Below are 21,588 nucleotides of genomic sequence, written 5' to 3' on the forward strand. Positions count from 1 at the left end.
TGTCTCAAGATTTCCTCGTTTCCTTCTGGCCACAGGAGATTTAAGGTTGTGACTGTTCATGATAGAAAGTCTGTAACATTGATGTGTTAAGAAACTTGGGTGTGATGGTCACTCAGTTTTGACTGGTGAGGTAGTCCCCCTCTCCTACTTTCATGGGAAAATATATACTAATTTCTTAAAACTGACATGTTTATTTTAGATCCTTTAATCTATGTTTTTTTTATTGTGGGAATGGAGGTCCAATACCATCATATCTCACAAATTTTCAAAAGAAGCTAGAATTCAAACTTTATTGAAATCTCCCATTTTTTTAAGTTGGCAATTAAATTAAAAATATTTGAATGCATCGTGCGGCTCTGCAAACTGTGGCTGCAAACCTACGGGTCTGTCCTAAGGTTGCAGCGCACAGTACTCTGCATGTGAAAGACACTTGGTATTTTTGGTGGGGGGAGGATGAATCAGTCCTCTATACTATAGTTTGTTGATAAAACTATATTCATTGAATGCTATATTATAAAAAATGCCAACAAAGAAAGATTTCTTTGATTAAATAAGCCATCAGAGTCATTTAATATCCCTATGAAGTTTCAGAGAAACTCTGTACTCACTTGATAGCTTGGACAGTTCATGCAATGTTTCAGAGTGCTCGTCCTTCACCTGAATGATATTTTCTTTGCTCAACTGCTAGTAGTGATGTCAGCCACACTTCCATTTTAATTGGCAGATACCGCTGTCTGAAGTGTCTCAACTTTGACATCTGCCAGGTGTGTTTCGTATCTGGTCTTCACAGCAAGTCCCACCAGAAGTCTCATCCTGTGATTGCGAACTGCATCCAGGTAGCATCTAATGCGATGTACCAAACTTCATGAATCTTATCAATGCAATCTACAGTGATTTAAAAAAAGAAAAAAAAACTTCCCTTCCAGTGAAACCACAGAGTCTGCACCTTTCATGTGCTATAATATTTAAGACCAAGCAAGTGGCCAACTCAACCTTAAATATCTCTTAATATACAGATACTTTACATTGTAGATTTTATTAAAACCTAGAAAATATCTGAGGAGTAAGAGGGCAGGGGCATTGGAAATGGATACAGATTAAAAAGAAAAAGATCTGGTTTGGCGAAGATAATGTAATGAGACTTCTAGTTGCTAGTACGTTTTGAAAGAATTTTTCTTTTTTAACATGTCTTTTCCTGAGCACTAAAATTCAAGTATTTTTTCCTTTAGGAAAAACCAAAGAGAAAGGGCACAATCTCAGTTTTGACTGGAAGAGTATAAAACTAAGACTTCATACCTGACTTTCAATTTTTTTTAAGAAAATTATAAATACTCAGCAAGAGAAGTCAGCTCTTACTAAGGAGAAAGAGCAACAGGATATCTTTAAAGCAGAGAGCTTTTAAATTTTCCCAGAAAGAACACTGTCTTTTCGTCACTAAGCATGAATCAGTGTCTCCATGCAGATGGTCTCACCTCCAAATTTCACATTAGTGAAAGATGTTGATTACTTTTACTGAGAACAGTTTTCCCACATTCTCTCTTTACCATGAATGGTTCACAAAAGTCAAGCCTCAATCTTGCCAAATAGTTTTCAGTGGATATTGCTTGACTAAACTTTATTAACTGAGATCCTCAGGTTTATTGGCTCTGTGATCCTCCTGTTTCTAAGAGCCTGGGGAGAGATGGAGTTTATCGGTGTTAGACTGACACCATGTGGTTGCTTTGTTATTACACTTTAGATTTCAAGGGTTCAAAATGTTTAATAAAGCATCTCATTCCTTTGTTTCCTTTTGGCTGACATGTGGATTCAGTGGACGGACCTCAGGTGGTTTGTGAATTCACTGAAACTGTATACAAAATTAAATGTATGAGCATTTTTCTGAAGATAAATTCTCAAAGGAATCCCCCAAATTAGCAACCATCAACTTAGTCCTCTTTCGTACCCTCTTCTGGCTTGAGTGCACCTTCTTGGGTTGCTCTAAGAGGAGTTATTGCAGCAGCTGGCAGGTATTTCACTGGGAAATGTATACTATATGTATGTGGATAGAGGGAGAATATGAAGACATTCAGGTAGTAAGGAAGTAAGATGATTTTTCTGTGGACATAAAAATAAGCGAAATAGTTGCAGGACCTCTCGTGGTGGCCAGTCCACCCAAGTAAGGAAAGAAGACCATGTTAAGACTAATGTGGCGCCCTTTTGAATGTTGGGTGTTCCAGCAGATGTCAGCAAAGGACGGCACAAAACTCCTCCCTAGGACCCTCAGAAACAATCCGCTCCAAGGGCGCTGCAGGAGGAAAGAAGCTGTGAGAAGGCAGTGGGTGCTGGACCAGGTGAATCCAAAGGATATGGCTCACCATGCACAGGCTAGGTGAGTGTCTGTGAGTGACAGTCCTGCAGGATGGCAGCCCGGAGTCTGGGTACCGGGTTACACAGCCAGCACAGGGCATTTACGCAGGTGTGAAAAAGGCTGGAGGTGGGGGTGGGTGAGGGTTAAGATGCTTTTTCCTTCTAGAAATGAACTTTAATTTTAAAGTAGAACAAGGGGCAAAAATACCTTTAAGTGGCCCATCCAATCATTTAGAGCTATCCCAACTAAAGATCTCCGACAGTCACAGAAGATTTTTAATATTAGAATATTGGAATAACTTTTTCCTATACTTTAAATTTTTGTTGATTTGCTTTTGAAAGCCTAATTCAGAATTAATGCTTTTTTAAAAAGGGAAAGAAAGGCATCCCATCACTCACAGATAAGTGCTATTCACAGTTTCGTGTTACCAAATCAGGAATTATGCTACAGAAACAATTTTTCATTCTTCTCTCCCATTTACATTAAATGGAGAGCATTTTCCCTGTCATGTTTCCAAAATGTCACTTTTAATGACTTCATTCTCATTTTTATAAGGATGTGCTGTAATTCACAATCAGTTCCTTATCATTGACAACTTCGGTTATTTTCAAATTTCACTTCACCTCCCCCAGTTTTCCAGGCAACATCCCTATACGTGCATTTTGTATATTTTAAATATTTTATTAAGCTTAATTCACTCAAGTAAAACCATTACATCAAAAATTGTGAATTTTGTTAATCCTCAAAATTCAGAATGCAAAACTATGCTCCACAGGGTTCACTCTATTAGCTGTTGCCAGCTAGAAATTTTATAAAAATCTATTTATGATAACCTATAAAAATTATTTTTAAAAAAAAACAGGAAAAAGAGTTTAACAAAAGACACAAGGCACATATAAAGAAAAGTGCAATATTTCACTGAATACAGAAAACAAGACCCAAACAAAAGAAGAAACGTACAAATTCCTAAGAATAGACACTAGCATCAGAATGCACATGACCCAAAAATTAATACCACTGATCCACCTTATTTGCAAATTCCATGTTTATTTATTCACCCTCTCATGAAAATTTATTTGTAACCCTAAAATCAGTACTCACAAGGCTTCTTTGGTCATTTGCAGACATGCAGGGTGTGGAAAAAGTTCTGAGCTGCCTAAAGCACAGCTGAGATCAAGCTGAACTCCACTCTGCCTTCTAGCTTCAGTTCTCATAGTGTAAACACAGATCCTTTACACAGTCTAATTTGTGCCATGCTTTTCACATTTTGTGCTCTCTGTTGGTGATTTCACTATTGTAAATGGCTTCCAAACATGGTGCTGAAGTGCTGTCTCACGTTCCTAAGCGCAAGAAGGCTATGATGTGCCTTGAAAAATACGTGTTAGAAGAGCTTCATTCAGGCATGAGTTATAGCACTGCTGACCATGGGTTCAGTGTTAATGAATCAACAATATATATTAATGAAGTTATCTTTAAACAGAAACACATATAAAACAAAGTTATCTATTGATTGGTTGATGAAAATGTTCTGACCAGAGACTTGCAAGAACTTAACCCTGTGTTTCCCCCAGAAGATGTGGTTCAGTTTTCACTAATTCAGTGTTCATGTGATTTCACAGACCATAACCACCATGAATAATGACAATCAACCACATTTGGGGTGGGGGTACAGCTGAAGTGGTAGAGCACACGAGGTCCTGGGTTCAATCCCTAGTACCTCCTCTAAAAATAAATAAACTTTATTGCCTCCCCCCAAAATTAAAAAAAAAATCAACTATATTTAAATTAAATGCACTTCCAAATAGGATCACAATTTTTTAAAAAATAGGATAAAATAATTCTGAAGACATGTTGAAAGGAAAAATGTACAAGAATATTTAAAATTATAAAATTAAAGAATAGTGAGAAAGGATGCTCTTCCACAGATATTAGAGCCACTGTATATAAACAAGAAATGGCTACATAGAGCCAAGGGCAAGAGTACAAAATTATTGGTCCAGGTATAAATGGGAACCTCACATTTGATGAAGGTATTATTTCAGTTCAATGGGAAAAGATGCAAAACTGGTTAGCCATTGGAAAGAAAACAAAAGTGGCCCTTATTTCACCCCATAAACTAAAATAAATTCCAAAGTGTTTGAAGTGGTTTAAGTGTAAAAATAGTTTAAAATAAAAATATTAGAAAAAATTATGAAAACTGGGTTGGAGTAGATCTTCCTAAGCAAGACAAAAAATAAGGAATCATGAAGGAATAGATATACAGATATATAGATAGATAGATATAGATATAGATATAGATATACACATGCAAATGTAAACATTTTCTCATGGTAAATGATATCATAAACAAAATCAAAAATAAGTCTGACTTAGAAAAGTATTTTCACTCGGAGGACAAACTATGCTGTGGAAAGTTCCCTGCAAATTGATAAGAAAAACTCAAAAAGAAGACGAAAGAGAAGAAGAGGAGGAGGCAGGAAAGGAGGAGAGAGGAGGGAAGAACAGGGGGAAGAGGAGGGAAGAGAAGGAGGAGGAGGAAAAGGAAATAAGGAAGAAGAAAATGAGGAAAATAAGGAGGATGAGGAGGAAATTACACCAAATATGTAAATCAGCCATCACAGAAGAGGAATTCCAAATGGCTGTTAAACACACAAAATATTTGTTCATCTTTGCAAGTGGTTAGAAAAATGCAAACTAAAGGAACAATGAGATACCATCATTTTTTAAATCAGAATAACAAAAAGTGACCTGGTAACAACATCCTGTGCTGGCAAACATGGAAGAAATTAGGTGCTTTTGACATTGGATAGAAGTATAAATGGCTACAGACTTTTCAGAAACTAATCTGAAAAATAATCCACTCAATAAAACTTCAGTGAATTCTCTTCTAGGAACTGGGACTACATCAGGGAGCTGAAGACACAAAGATCTCATGGAGTTTTCATTCTATTGGGGGAAACCAGACAATTAAAAATAAGCATATACATGGATTATAATAATATATTAGAAGTTAAGAGTACTGAAGTAAAAGAAAAAAAGGAGAGCCAAGTAAGAGAGAGCAAGACAGAGGGGAAGTTGGTTCACAAATTTAAATAGGGTGGTTTTAGTGGTCCTCAGTGAGAGGTGACATTTGAACAAAGCCTTGAAGGAAGTGAGGCAGTGAATCTTACAGGTACCTAGGAAAGCATCCTGCTAACTGAGACAGCCAGCTCAAAGCGGGAGTGGACCTGGTAGTTCCAAAGAACAGCAAGAAAGCCAGTGTGACCAAGTGGAATAAAAGGAAATATTAAAAATAACCTGAAGGGGGCAGTGTAGAATCAAGGCTATATAAATATTTTCCCAAAATTTCTTCTAATGTTTCTATTTTGAATTTTAATTTAATTTTTCAATCCCTGTGAAATTTATTTTAGGAAAGGTCTAGCTCTGGTTATTTTTACGTGGATAACCAATAATGCAATCTTTTCCCACTTGATTAAAATACAAATTTTGTCACATATTAGGTGTCCTTATATACTTGGATCAGTTAATAAGATTTGTACTCCCTTCCTCAGATCTATGGGTCAACTCTCTAGGCTATACTAAAGATATGGTCATGGTGGTGCTACAGTAAGTAGAAGGAGAAAGTTGCTCTCATCTGAAATGGGGGAGGATATCGGTAGAGCAGGTTTGTGGGGGACGATCAGGAGTTCAGCTTGGGACATGTTAAGATTGCGATGTCCTTGGACAACCACATGGAGATGTTGAGAAGGCAATTTTCTATTCATATCTGGAATTTGGGAGAAAGTTTACTGGTGATCAAATTTGGGAGTTGTTGACATATATAGTTTATAAAGCCACAGGATTGTATGAGATCACCAAATACAGTGTAGATGGGGAAAAGAGGAAAACTGAGAACTGGGCCCTGTGACACCCAACATCATCACATAGTTGGAGAGAAGGTGAAACATCAGCAAGGGAGTCTGAGAAAGAGTGATGGAAGAGATGGGAGGAAAACCAAGAATGAGGAATCCCGGAAGACAGGTAAAGAAAGTGACTCAGGGAGGAGGGCGTGATCCACAGTGTAAATGCTGCTGCTAGGTCAAGTAAGAATTGACCTTTAGATTTAGCACCGAGGAAACCATTGATGACCTAAAAAAGAGTATCGTGGGGTATTGGCTGTAGAAAGAATCATCCTGGAGGCTGCTTAAGAAAGAATGAGAGTTGAGGAATTGATGATACCAAGTGGGAAAATTCTTCCCAGGATTTTTTTTTTTTTAACTGGAGTGAAAAGACAGTGTAGGTAGTAAAGTGACTGAAATTAAGAGAATGTTTTGTTATGATGCGGAAAATAACAGCATGTTAGTACACTGATGGGAATGAGTTTGCAAAGGGAAAACGAAGATTTGGTGTAAGACGGGGAGAACTACTGGAGCAACAGAATCCTGCAGTCAAGAGGGAATGATGGAATTAAGGGAGGGGATAGCTCAGTGGCAGAGTCACATTCTTAGCATGCATGAGATCTTGGGTTCAATCCCCAGGACCTCCACTGAAAAATAAAATAGGTAAACCTAATTACCTCCTCCCAACAAAATTTAAATAAAACAAAAGAGGGGATGGAATCCAGTGCACACCTAGAGGGGTTGGCTTTAGAAGAGTGGTATCTACTAACCATGAAAATACACACAAGATCTGGCCCTTGATTCATTTTTGAAATTCTGTCCTATAGGAATAAAAGCACCACTACCTAGAAAATCAGGATGAACATTGTAGCATTGGAGGGTGGGGCAATAAAGAAGAAACCTAAAGATCCACTGGTAGAAAAATGGTGGAATATATACGGGACAGACTCACAACAGAACGCGGTGAATCTACTTAGGAACAAATTTTAGCATCTCTCTATTATACTAGAGGGCATCCAGCACCATGCATTCAAAGAGCAAGTCACAGAATAATGTGTGTGGAAGGATGCCATTTTGTCTCAAAAACAAATTAAACATGTATTTTGCTGTTTGTAAATATTTGCATGAGTATAGAAAGTGGAATTGAACAACCCCAAGGTATTAATATGATCTGAGATGGGGTAGGAGCAGAGTGTGTCACTCAGAAGGTGTGTGACAAAGAAGTAATGGGTTACCCTGTTTTTCTACACCCAAATGCCCACCCCTTCAACACATAATTAAAGTTTGCCACCGCGGAATTGCTTCTTGCCCTAGACTCTCATCGCTTTCTGTAGAAATAACAGCAGGATGTCAGAAATGATTGTTATGTTTGTCTGTTCGTTAGATGTAAAGTCTCTGTGAGCAGGGAGTTCTCTGCTTTTTCAAAAAGTGTTTTTATATGCAATAACTCAAGATGGTAGTATGTTTTAAATAGTTTTTGAACAAGGAAATAAAACTAAACGGAATTGTATAAAATTGGAATATGCCTGACCTTAAACCAGGCTACTCTATGCTCCTTTAGATACCGCATAATAACCACACATCTGCGCTTAGAACCCCTAGTATCTGACCTGGACAAGATGACCTGAGGGGTTTTCTCTGCATTCTCATTTCTAGATTATCAAGAAGGAGGGAAATGGAATTTTTGTTCCTAGTATTGGCCAATTAGCTCTACATCAACTGCATGGTTGGAAAAAAGCACAGGGGGAAAAGTTGGGCTACTTTGTTATTTTTTGGATATTGAATTTAATATCTGACTTAACAGTTTCTTTAAAAACTTTCTTTAATGTCACACTTGATCATTAAAAATTATTATAACCAGTCACAAAATTCTACCCTTAACAGGCTGTCCATTCAGTGTAACAGCTCTGAAACACCAATACGTGTAAGTCCAACTGGACCAGTGGAAACAGCAGCCACAGAGGCCTTCAGACAAACATCTCAAAGGGTACCTCGGGCTCAGCAAACCTATGACAGCAGCCGACAACGTCAGGTGAGTCCAAAGGGGAAAAGAACAAGTAAGGCGCAATTAATCTGGACCATTTTGCATTGGTGCAGCGAAATTCGGTGAGCCATTCCTTAGCTTGGGGCATATATTCAGGCTGTTCATGTGACCAAGGGGAAAAATCTAGAAACACATTTTTAAAATAACCGTTATCTCCAATCTTAAAATGCTACATATTTATTATGGAAAATCTGGAAAAGTCAGAAAGGAGCAAAAAACAAAATTAAAACTGCAATCAATCCATGATATAACCATTGTTAATATTTTCGGTTTACTTTCTTCCTTGCAAATATTTTAAATATAGTTTGCATCATACTGCAAAGTGTATTGATTATCTAGTTCTATAACTGTAAGTTACATTGTGAGAATTTTCTTTTTTTAAATGTCATTTATTCTATTTATTTTTGAGGGGGGAGGTAATGAGGCTTTAGAGGACGTACTGGGGATTGAACCCAAGAACTCCTGCATGCTAAGCATGCACTCTAGAGTTTGAGCTGTACCCTCCCCGCTACATTGTGAGAATTTTCCACTGCCATTACAGTTCTTGCAAAACATCTTAATGGTTGTATAATTTTTATTCAAATGGACTTGACATTATTTATTTAACCCCTCCTTTGTTGCGGAATATTTGGTTATTTCCAACTTTTGTTGTAATTTAAAAGTTTACTACTGAAATCTTCATACTTCATTCTTTGTACACGTTTCCCCAGTTATTTCATCAGGATATATTTCGCAAAGTAGAATCACAAGAATGAGAAGTGGGAACATTTTTAAGACTCCTCATACAAAATTTCTATTTAGACAGGATATACCAAATTATACTCCCAGTGATTTCAAGTAACTATCTCAATCCCTGCTAATATTGACTACTACCGTATTTAAAATTTTAATTTTATGAGCAGAATATATTTTGTTTACCTTAACTTCCATTTCTCTGATTAAGAGTGAAATGAAACATCTTTTTCCACCACATAGTTTAGATGAAAATTGTATTTTCTCTTCTGCTGGTGTCCTCTGATCATTTTTACTGATGCAGCTGTTTGATTTATTAATGTTTTTGAACTTCTTAAATGTTAGGTTTAACTGTGGGAAATCTTTCTTTATAGTTATTTCCTTTTAGTCTTATTTATAATGTGACTTGCTATGTAGACAACTTCAATTCTTATGAAAACACTATCAGTCTTATTCAGAATTGAAATATTTATGAGTCAGAATAGTCTCTCTCTCAATGCTATTTTTGTCCATTTTGAGCATTTGAGGTTTGGTAGTTATATATAAGCAACTAGTCATTTTTCTTCTTAAGTTTGAAATGGTTTATCTGCCATAAGAACTATTTATTTCTTTAACAATAGCCACAATTCAAGAGTAAAGCCCGAGGACATTGGAGCCGTTGTAATATTTAGATCATCTTTTCTATTTCTTCAAGTGCAATAGTATCTTCATGCTTTCTGCAGTTAACTTTGATAACTTGATTTTTTGAGAAAATCATCTACTTCTTCAAGATTTTCAAATTAATTAATAAAGATATTTTAAACTTATCATTTTATTCATTTTTCAAATCTTCAAATTTCTGCTTAACTCAACTCAAATATGCTTAATTTTTACCCCAAAAGAATAGTCACATTTGCCTCCAAAGGATCAAACCAAATATCTGTTAAGAAAACCTATACTATCCTCAAAATACAAAACTGCCTGGCAGTCTTTGGCCTATTTAATATAATTAATGGCATAGCTTTTCCTGAAGAACAGAGTAGATCAGGTTAATCTGATGTTTGCAAGGACAAAACACATTGTAAGTTTTCTATCCAGCTAAGAACTACAAATTTAAGGCAAGAGTGGTATACACAATTATAGTATAATTTGTATTGATCATTGTGGCATGTTTTAGAAAACTGAACAGTGACATCCTTAAGGAGACACAAAACCTATCCTCATTTACATGTAGCTGAGCAACGTGCATTTTGAGTGGGCAATCCTAACACCAACAGCACACGCCACTGTCTCAATGCAACTGTCTTATTCACTCACTGCCTTAGTGGAGGAAGTTTAGCTTTAAAGGGACGCTTCCTAAGTCTACATCCTAAAGGGAAGCTATATTCAACTTCGATATCTTTAAATTACTCCAAAGTCTCTGCCCCAAACTTCGGAACATAGCTTACTTACAGACAAAGCTTTCTTCTGCCCACAGTGCCTTAACTTGACAACTCAGTATCCTAAGATTTGATATAGTTAAAAAGTAGGGAAAGGGGGGAAATTACTTCATCCATATATAAAGAAAATGTTCAGGAATTTTAGAAGGGAAGAGATGAGAGACGAAAATGAAAGAAAAATCAGAGGGAGGAAACAGCAAAAAAGCCTCAATGAAATTTTTTTCCATCAAACAGCTGAGAAACGCTTCTTGCTTTTTAAGTGTACATTCTGCAGCTACTTGATCCTGTTTTCAATCAGTTGTTTATTTGCTCTCCCATGCATAACCTCACTTGTAGGCGTCCCCTCAATCATCGTAATCAGTACAGTCTGATCCTAAGGAAGATCTTCAGAACAGGATCATCTGTGATGTTTTTCAATCATCAGAGAGAAATTAGAGTTCCCATTCTGCAGTTATCTGGGTAGAAGTGTGAGTGGAGAGTAAGTCTTGTGACCCCCCAGTAATAAGGCCTGTGCAGCTGCCTCTGGGTGATGTTTTTTCGGGTCTCAGTGCACTTGCACCAGCAGCTCACTCAGGCACGCCACTCAGAGACACCCCTCACTGCACAGCCGCAACGCCTCTTGCCGGAGTGCTCGGCAGAGTGGAGTCACACGTGTGGGGACAGATAAAGAGCTGCTCCATTTCCTGCTTCAAGTAAAAGAGGAAGAAAAGCCATTCTCACAAGGCAGACTCTTTTTTTTTTTTCTTTTTCAGTCTAACATTGATTTATTCTGAGGCAAGAAATGGTAAAAAGGGTTTGCTGTTTTGGTTTCCCTCCTGTATTTCACGTTCCTCTTACTCCCTCTCACCTCTTTCTCATTCTTAAAGTTGCTACGCCTATCTTCTGTATGTAATACATGTTTTTCTTTGATCTTTTAAAAAAACATTTTAATTATACAAATAAAACATGAATCTGTTTGTTTTGTAAAAAGTGAAAATATTACAGAAAAAGATAAAGTCCTTTTCAGCCAAAATTCCCAGCTCAGATTCAGTTCCTAGTTTTCCAGAGGTAATCCGTTTGGCGTATATCCTTGCAGACCTTATGCCACACATACAGATATTCAACTATGCATGCATGTGTGTATGTATCCAAAGAGGCCAAATGACCATTATTTATTCAACTTAAAATCTGAGAACTTGCACATAAAAGCACAAAGAGGCATTACAGCTTTTTCACAGCAGCATTGCTTATAATTCTGAAAAGTTGGAAAAAGCCTAATGTTATTCCATTGCCAATGACTAAATAAGCCATGGTGTCTATTCTGTGGCTATATGATGGTATGGCCATATGTGCTAACCTGAAATGCTTCTCTATTGCAGAATCATGGGTACCAAATGATACCATTGATACTAATGATAGAAAGTTCACTGATACAAAGTGAGCTGCGCTACTCATGTAAATGCTGAGTATTTGAATGAAGAAGGGACAGGCACCGGTTGCTCAGAAAGACCACAGACAGCATGCACCAACCGGAGAATGTGGCTTCAAGTCTGCAGCTCACTTTTTCCTTCCCACTCTACCCTCTTCCTTTGTCAGGTTATTTCTATGGAAGAATGTTCCCAAGGTGGCCAGTTCCTCTTCCGATCTTTTGTAGGGAGAAGAGAAGGCCACAGAACAGAGCCACAGATGCTTATGAATGTAGAGTAATGAAATCCAATCTCCCATCCAGACATGTGGGAGCCATGGGCTGGTACATGATGCCCCAAGAGCCTGGGCCAGGCTGGGTCAGGTCAGGATTTGCACTTGGGTTGCTGTTCAGGAAAGTAGAATGTGATTTGAGAGATCAAGTTCGGTGAGAAAATCCTAGGTGAGAACTGAGCTGATTATTATTAACTCAGTGAGACTCGGTGAATGCAAGAGAAGGGATGAGTCCAAGTAGATGTGCACGTAGGAAGCATGGAAAGATGAGAAATTTTCAGTAGAAGGTGGAAGTGAAAGATTTCTTGAGCCCAAAGAAAGAAAGTGACTCAGCTGTTTTCAGGAGATGCCTTTGTGGAAAGAGAGTTTCTGGGCAACCACCCAACCCAGGCAAAAGACTATTGTGACTTATTTTTAAAACCTAAAAATCTTGTTTATGTTTAAATCTCTTTCAAGAAAAGTGTCTTGCAAAAATGAGACAGTGACTGCACTTTGAGCTTACGAACATCAGCATCACTGTGTATGAACTCACACCCAAACACTAGTCACTTTTGAAAAAGAATTTTTAAAAAATATATTGTTATCATGTTCTTAGGATGAATTTTTAGGCATATGGGTTAAATTCAAACGAAAAATGCATTTTTTCTCTTTCTTGCTTCTCCAGACCATAGTCAGCATTAGGAATGAACTGTGGAGGACTCACGAATCCATTAACGCTCTCCATCGGGACCGAAAGTAGGAACCACATGTGTTATGCACAAATACTGACAGCAGATATGCACCAACAGCATTTTGCTTTGCTTTTACAGGAAAAATTTCTACACATTTTTTACCATGCTCTTTAAAAAAAGAAATTGGAAGACATCCTATGATTCTAATATGAAGGGAAAAGGAGGCTTTAACTCCACTTGAATAGTTCAGCGTAACAAAAATCATCTGGACAATTACATTAAGTTTTGATTTTGATTGACTGATTTTATTCCTTGAAATTTGGTTGTCAACACACAGAATACCAGTGTAAACCTGATTAATGAGTAAAATCTATGTGAAGGCTTTATCCTTGCTCCTGTCTGCCCTGTTATTTTTTGTCAATGATTTGGATAAAGCAGTAGAGAGCATAGTTGTTAAACGTGTTACATGATACTAAAAGACACAGACAATAAGGTGAATGACAATCTTGATTCACTAAGACATCATAATCTGGAATGGGGGCAATTAATAAAGATCAAATTGTAAAAGATTAAATGTAAATCCTATAATTATAGGCCCAGGTTCCAGCAAATAGTGTGGGAAGACCTGAGATGTCTAGTCAACTGTAAGTTCAGCAAGCACGACACTCTAAGGACAGAGAATGCTGTCTAGAGATGCCTTCGGAGAATGTCTCTTTACTGCCTGTTATATAAAATCCCTGGGCTGACTCCTTCCTTCCTGAAAAGTCCATCATAAACGTGTACTTGAAACTCCAATTATGATCAAGAATTTTGGAGTCAGACTCCTGTTTCACCTGTGTGGCTGTCTGGAAGTTTGAGGGCCATCCTTTAGGGATGCCCGCTTTGGATGGGAGCCCAAACTAGATCCCAAGGCCTCCCCAAGATCTGTGGCAATCAGGACTTTCAAAGGCTCTAACATTGAGAAATGTTGTTGCACTTCCTAACAGGGAGCCAATGTCTACAAATTCCACAAATATGACAACAGCAGTGGTCAAAGGATAAGACTGTACTTCAGAAAGCCAATTTTTTAACACCTTTATTGTGGTATGATTCCTGTAGAGTCAACTGCATATATTTCAGATGTATAAGTTGGTGACTTTTGATAGATGTCTGCACCAGTGAAACTATCACACAACGAAGAAGGCTAACATTAGAAAGCCAATTTTGACTGTATACATACTGTGTACAATTACAGAGGATTTGTCATGATGCCAAATGGAAAAAATTAGTTGCCAGAATAAAGAGACAACAAGCAATTATTAAGTAATAGAGTAAGTAAGATGTAAGTAAAAGCAAGTAAAACAGGAAGGATGTCATATAATGTGACTGTCCAGAAGTTTGAAGGCTTGAGACTAAGTCAAAATCTAAGATCTCATGACATTCTGTAACAATTAGACATGGCACAAAGCCACGGAGACGGGCAGAGTAGGAAGGAGATGGGCGGGTATGGCTGCGAGGTTGGGGGGCTCTGGTCTGCGGCTTCAAGACAGGCGGTCGGGGAGGGCCTCACTGAGAGTATGATGGTGAGCAAAGACTAAAGGATGCGGCAGTGGGCTGGCCAAGAACCTGGGGGAAGGAGGGTTCCAGGCAGAGGGGACCAAAAGGGCATACTCTGAGGGGAGAATGTGCCAACTGTGTTCAAAGAGTTGCCAAGAGCTCCGTGTGGCTGAAGGGCAGTGAGTGAGCAGGAGAAACCAGAGAGGAGGTCAAAGAGGGAAGGGGACGCTTGGCCATCTTGCTGAGCTTTGGCCACCTCTGTAAGGACTTTGATTTATTCTGAATAAAGAGAGGAACCATTGGAACAAAGGAGTAACATGATCTACCTTATATATATATTTTTTTAATTACCCAAACTGCTTGGTTCATTCTGAAACCAATGAACAGTTTGACTTAAGAAGAGAAGCCAAAACTGACTCACCATTCACAAACAGCATCGTTGCTCCTTCCCTGTGGCCTTGGTCAGGTGCAGGGTATTTAGCCACGACATCTATTATTCTAGATGGAGTGTCTCTAGACAAAAGGACAATGAACAAAGTCAGTATTTGACTTTAGGAGCTGCTGAAGATATGCTGTCAAAAGTAATTTGTAACATGTATGGTAAGTTTTCGAAGACACCTCTAAAACCAATGAAATTCTTGGTGGAATTGTGTATATAACAGACACAAAGGGCTGCTGCACATGGTGAACAAGCAGTTTAAAGCAGGACTGATCACTATGAGATAATAGTCGAGGCACAGGCTTCTCTGGCATCTTCTACAGAGAGGACCTGAAGTACATTTTGCATCTTGCTGTGCTGGCCTCTTGCCCTTCCAACCCACTCAGACCTACCCTCTTTCCAGGCTCCTTAAAAAGCAGTTAAATCTGTACAAAGACAAGCTGCAAGCTGTATACACCTGCCAGGAGGAAAAAAGTTGCAGATTGGAAACAAAGATTCATGAACTCACAACCAGCCAGGACAGTCTGTGGACCAAGCTCCAGCTAATGGAACAGGAGCTACAGGTATACAGTGTGGGCGACACTGGCCATCTTCACCATCTGGATGCCGGACCTAGAATCCTCTGGCTGAGGGACGGCTGCAGCCTGAGGCTTTGCATCTCACTCTGATCAGCCTCTTCCCTTTCCCTTGACTCTCCATACCTTGACCAATTCCCCCTTTCATCAGCCAGATGGTATTGTCCACCTTTGGGCGAGAACAGTATTGGTACCATTTAGAAACAACAGTGGTTCTTTACAGCATTGATTGACTTTTAGTTTCAGCATATCCCTTTTAGATTCTTTAAATTTTTTGAGGATCCCAAGGAGATTTTGTGAGTTATATATATTGCTATTTACCCTAATCAAAATTAAAACTGATAAGTGGTTTTAAAACAAATTTATTAACTAATTTGAAAAGGAAAATAATAAACACATTGTATATGTAACATTTTAAACAGTAGCTATACTTTTTTTAATTAGAAATGGCATTGTTTTACATTTTCTACAAACCTCTTTAATGTCTGTCTTAATAAAAAACAGCTGGATTTTTCTAACTGCTTCGGCGTTCAATCTGTTGCAAGATGTTTGAGCTGAAGTATATCAAGAAATCTGGCCTCACGTAGATTTGCAGTTGCAAAAGAGAGGAGTATTTTAATAGACTTTTCAAATAATTGGAGATCTTCTTTGATGCTACACCAACACATGATAAATGATCATTTCTTAAAGGATAGTTGTGATATTGAATCTTAAACCATCTCTCTTTCACACTCTGTTTCATTAAAACACAGTGTTCAGTTGCACTTCTTAAATGAATCTTTACCCAGGTGATTTTGTACCATCACACATTGGTCATTTGGAAGTTCACCAAGTTATGCCGAACTTCCTAATCTCACCTATTTCATTATACAAGATTTTAAAAAATCATATTCATTAATATTACCACTAATATTATCAGAAAAGTCCTCAAGAATTGGAAAGCTAGCAAGCTCGTGATAGTGGATGCAAGTTATCCAAAATTCTAATTTTTGCTTAGAGGCTCAACTGTTAAAATTGGCAACACGTGTTGTTGTTTTCCTTACTGTCACAGTCTCACTTCATTCATTTTTGAGAAAATGTTTGCCAAGTACCCAAGTCTGAAATTCTTTCACAAAAGAGGCAACTTTAGTATTTCAGTAAACATCAGAAGTGTTTTATGCATACTTCTCATTTCAGCACATACAATACTAAAAAGACATGGTTGCTCGTAAGTAAGCTAAGAATTTTTACTACACCATCCAGGATATTCATTTTTCCTTTTCTTCTTCTTTTTTATTGAAGTATTGTTGATTTACAATATTGTGTTAATTTTAGATGTACAGCAAAGTGATTCAGTTTTATATATATATACAAATATGATATATATATATTTTTTCAGATAGGATATCACAAAATATTGAATGTATTTCCCTGTGCTATACAGTAGATCCTTGTTGTTTATCTATTTTATATATAGTAGTGTGTATCTGTTAATCCCAAGCCCGTATTTTATTCATCTCCCCTTCCCTTTGGGTAACTGTAAGATTGTTTAGTATGTCTGTGAGTCTGTTCCTATTTTGTAAATAAGTTCACTTGTGCCATATTTTTAGATTCCACATATAAGTAATATATGATACTTGTCTTTGTCTGACTTACTTCACTTAGTATGATAATCTCTAGGTCCATCCTACATATGGCATTGCTACATATGGCATTACTTCATTCTTTTTATGACTGAGTAGTATTCCATTGCGTGTGTGTGTGTGTGTGTGTGTGTGTACATATACCATATCTTTTTCCATTCATCTGCATTAAAGATATTCTTGAGTGGAACTGCCTTTTTATTTTTAACTACAAGTGCATGATGGTAAGAATACCATGACTACGAGCACTGCTTGGTGATGCTGCCTTGATTTGTACTAAAGCACCAACAACATTAGCATTACTTATTTGATTTTGCACCACCAGTGCAAGTGTCAACACAATGAAAAGGCAAATAACAGATGCTATTTCACAATAACAAGTGTTATTGTGAAAATAATTTTGACCTCACGCACCCCTGAAAGGGTCTCAGGGACCTCCAGCAGCCTGTGGACCGCACTTTGAGAACCGTGCTTTGTAGGGAGCACACCCCCTACATTTTATACCTATGGCTTGCTATGAAACCCTTCACAACATAGTACCTGGATAGATCATTATGAACATGTTTTGTTGTAATGCTTTTCATCTGTCAGTCCACTGTATCTTGGTGTTTTTAGATATTCCTTATGATATTTTTAGAACTTGAGCTTTTGGAAACAAGAGTTTTCCTAAATTCCTTACCATTATTTGCCGTGATATTTTAGAATCTGAGCCTTTCTAGCTTTTGTAGGCAGTTTTAGGTCAACATTGAATTAACAGTATAAAATAAAATTAATAGTAATTATTTAGAGACAAAAAAAATCTTGCATTAATATTTCCTGTTGGAATATTGAAATTTAATGCATAATGAGAAAGTAAGATAAATGTTCATTTCTTCATAAATAAAATTTTCTTTATGCAGGCAATGTTGCAGCCCCTCCAACCTTCATCTTCTTCCTGTCAAAATATGGTGGCCAAGGGTGACCGTGGAAAAGGTGAAAAAAAGTTTTGGAAGGGAGGAGACTCTTCCCAGACCAAAGATGCCACTGGGGGGAATCCAGAGCAGGAAGCTCTTCCTAAGTCCTTGGCAATTGACGGAAGTCACCAAAGTCAAGCACGTGCAGGAGATGCTCTATCAAATTCAGAATCACCAGAGGTCGTTTTGCAGCCAAGGTCAACGCAGAGCACCAGGGCACGAAGCCAAGCACAAAAGACCGTGAAGGAACTCTTAAGTTTCTTACCCAGTTCCCAGGAAAGACTGCTGCAGGACACCCCCCAAACTGCTCCTACTGAAATGAACAGTCCTGTTCTGGCACCTGCAGAAAGGAAAGAGACAGTCAGTATCCAGAAGGCAAAGGATAATGTAGAGGAAGAGGAACTGCAAGAATTGTTGTCAAAACTCATGGATGCCTTCATTCTAGAAATGCCTTCAGGTAAGGTTTTCACAATCACTAGAGGATATTGATGGCCAGGGATTCAGGCTGCTCATTAAACACTTAATTCTATAACATTAGCCCAATAGCTGCAATACAATCTAGTGAGTAACAGAGTTGTGAGTCTTTTGGACATGAGTAGCCTCTGTGAAATTGATTTTTGGTATTGCCTAATTGATAGGGTTATTGTGAGCATTAAAGGTGACAAACCAGATGAGATTTTAGTATAGCACCTGGCACATACCAAGAATTCAACAAATGCCTACTATTTTGTTCTTGCAATTGCTGTTGCAATAGTACGAAAACACATACAACTAGGAAACTTGATGTTATCATTTAAAAATGGGAGTAAGAATGATACTCTCTTTCTAGAGGATAATTAAGATTTCTATATTATAAGTAGAACCAGCATCATCACTTTCATGAGCCATGACTCATTGCTAAATCTAAAGACTGTTTTTTTAATATTTCTTTTTTTTTAATTATAAATAATTTTTTATTGAAGTACAGTCAGTTATAATGTGTCAGTTTCTGGTGTACAGCACAATGTCCCAGTCATGCATAGACATACATGTATTCATTTTCGTTTCTTTTTCATTTAATATTTCTTTACTATAGGAATTTCTTCTGTTTTGCAGTGACATTGTCTTATTTATAGGTAGAATGTTTTATTATATTAATATAGCTCTATCTATATTTGTATCCATTTTTTTAAGAAAGCCTGAGATCTTTTTTTCTAAGATCTTTTATGTTGATGTGATCATCTAGAGACTTTTGATAAGACAAAGAATAACATTCTCATGTGTTTCTGCATCAGAGGAGGACTTCCCCAAATATTTCTGAGTTGGTGTATTAGTTTTCTAGGGCAGCCATTACAAAGTATCACAGATTGGATGGTTAAACAATTTAAAAAAAAAATTTTCTTACACTCCTGGAGGCTAGAAGTCTGAGATCAAGGAGTCAGCAGCATTGATGTCTTCTGAGGCCTCTCCCCTTGGCTTGTCGATGGCTGTCTTCTCCTTGTGTTCTCATACCAGCCTCCCTCTGTACATTGCCCTGCCCAAATCTCCTCTTCTCATAAGGACACTAGTCGTACTGGATTAGGACACAGCCAGATAACTTCACTGCACTTAAATAACTCCTGAAAGACTCTATCCCCAAAGATAGTCCCATTCAGGGGCCCTGGGAGTAGGACTTCATATATAAATAGGGGGAGGGAGGCACAATTCAGCCCATTATGGTCGGTGAGCTGTAAAATGAGAGCATAATGATGTTAGTTATATATTGAACTTGGTAAAGCCAAGTCAATGAAGTAATTACTTGGTGATTCTAAAAATCTTTACTGTGAAAAGAATTGGAGCTGTAATCCTTGTACTGAAGAAAACAAGATCACAAAGACGCTAGAAGCATCAGACTGCCTGAGACAAAGACTGGATGGGAACTCCTTGTACCTGATTCTTACGCCAACACAGGACTCCACCCACCGTATATCCATCTAAATGTCACTGCTGTCATGATAAGCATTCAAAGCAAAGTCAATATCCACTTGACCTTTTTAGGAAAATTTCACATAAAAATTTAGCTTCTATTCTACAGACTCTTAGGATTTGACCTCTTCATCTTGTTTTAATTTTTTGTCTGTTTCTCCAACTGAGTTTATGAAAGCTGCGGGTTTTTAGAATATCGTATTGAGTCAGCCTTCACAAATGTATTAGACTATAGTGTACATTTCAGATTCTTAGTAAACTAGGTCTACTACACATTATTTGGGAGACAATATCCCAAACACTGTGTGCATTTTGATACCTCAAATGTCCATGCATATTTTAAGTAACTTTATCGAGATACACACACACACACACACACACATATCATTATGTCACTAAAAGGGAAATCATGAAAAGGTAAAGTTTTTTTGTTTTGAGTGATATAAGTAAAGTTTATTTTTAAATTCACATAATGCAATGATGTATAAAGATGCAATTAGCATTATCCAATCTTGTAGATAATATAAAAAATATGTCTCAAACAGTTTACCTCTTCTTTCATTTACAATTAAAAAGAACCATTGAGATGCAGGAAGTATGCATTATTATACAAAAGTGTTTATGATATCAGCAGGGAAATGCACATTTCCCTTTTTGTTATTACGTAGTATTGTATACTTTGTGATGATTCAGCAAATACTGATGGACAAAATTTTAATTTATAGTCTTAGTTCTCTTATATCAGTTTTATTTTTTTGGAAATTTTAAGCATGGGGTCTGTGCTAATCTTCCTGGCTACTGTTTACATTTATTAAACACTGTCCCTCTTCACTCAAATATTTCTTATTAAGTTTGTATCCTTACTCAATCTAGTATTGAATATGATCCTGTTTGAAAACTGTACTTAGCCATTGGCGATATGGACTATAAAAGTACACCCCACAATCTAGGCATGCCTACCAAAATTATACCAGACATAATCAGAGACAGAAATTCGACAACCACACAGATGGAAAAGTGGAAAGACAAACGAATTAAATGAAGGTATTGGCCATTTTTGTTTTATTTCTCTCTCTGTCACAGATGCATCATTTAACAGCAGGAAGTTTCTGATCATTTTTCTGTCCCAGTCTTTTATTTTTTTAATTTGAGAATTGTCGGCAAAGTTAGAAAGATCTATTGTTTGTAACATACAAAGATTTACTCAGTGTCAACATACTCACCCAGTGCTGTGATTATCCTAGCAGCTGACTAGCCATTTGAATTAGAGCTTTGCTAGGAAGTCAAAACATTTTAGAAATTAAGACTGAACTTTATATGACTTAAGTCTTAATAAGATGAAAAGAGCAAGACTGTAGATCAGTTTGGGGGCAGTCATTGGCATAAACTGAGTAGAATCATTCAGCATCAAGATCTAGGATAACAGGACTTCAGGAGACCCAGAGAGCTTAATGGAAAAGAGACAGTGTGTAATATGGGGGGGTTCCCCAAACCACTTTATAAATGCCAAACAATTATTTGAAATAATCAGAAAATGCAGCTTGAATGTCAGCAAATTATAGAAAAAGAAAGAGCACTGCTTTTGTAACCTCAGGAAAGAGAAGTTCAGCACTTATTTAGAAGGTAGTCTTCTCAAATGCTGCCTGGGAACCCTAGGGTTATGTATGAAAATCTTGATGAATCTTTCTGTCTCTGTCATATGTATACATATATGACAGGTGTGTGTGTGTATATATATACATACATATATAT

General features: G+C 37.3%; 1 protein-coding gene across 1 annotated transcript in view; it reads left to right on the plus strand.

The window, feature by feature from the left end:
* DYTN (dystrotelin) overlaps positions 1-21,588 on the plus strand; it is a 45,186-nt gene that overhangs the window by 20,749 nt on the left and 2,849 nt on the right. The window contains exons 8-13 of the mRNA XM_072960689.1: positions 725-836; positions 2,220-2,368; positions 8,110-8,257; positions 12,761-12,831; positions 15,146-15,305; positions 17,839-18,349. Coding sequence (XP_072816790.1) covers positions 725-836; positions 2,220-2,368; positions 8,110-8,257; positions 12,761-12,831; positions 15,146-15,305; positions 17,839-18,349 — 1,151 coding nt within the window. The remainder of the gene's footprint in view (positions 1-724; positions 837-2,219; positions 2,369-8,109; positions 8,258-12,760; positions 12,832-15,145; positions 15,306-17,838; positions 18,350-21,588) is intronic.

The sequence above is a fragment of the Vicugna pacos genome, chromosome 5 (genome assembly GCF_048564905.1).
Source record: "Vicugna pacos chromosome 5, VicPac4, whole genome shotgun sequence".
Classification (NCBI taxonomy): domain Eukaryota; kingdom Metazoa; phylum Chordata; class Mammalia; order Artiodactyla; family Camelidae; genus Vicugna; species Vicugna pacos.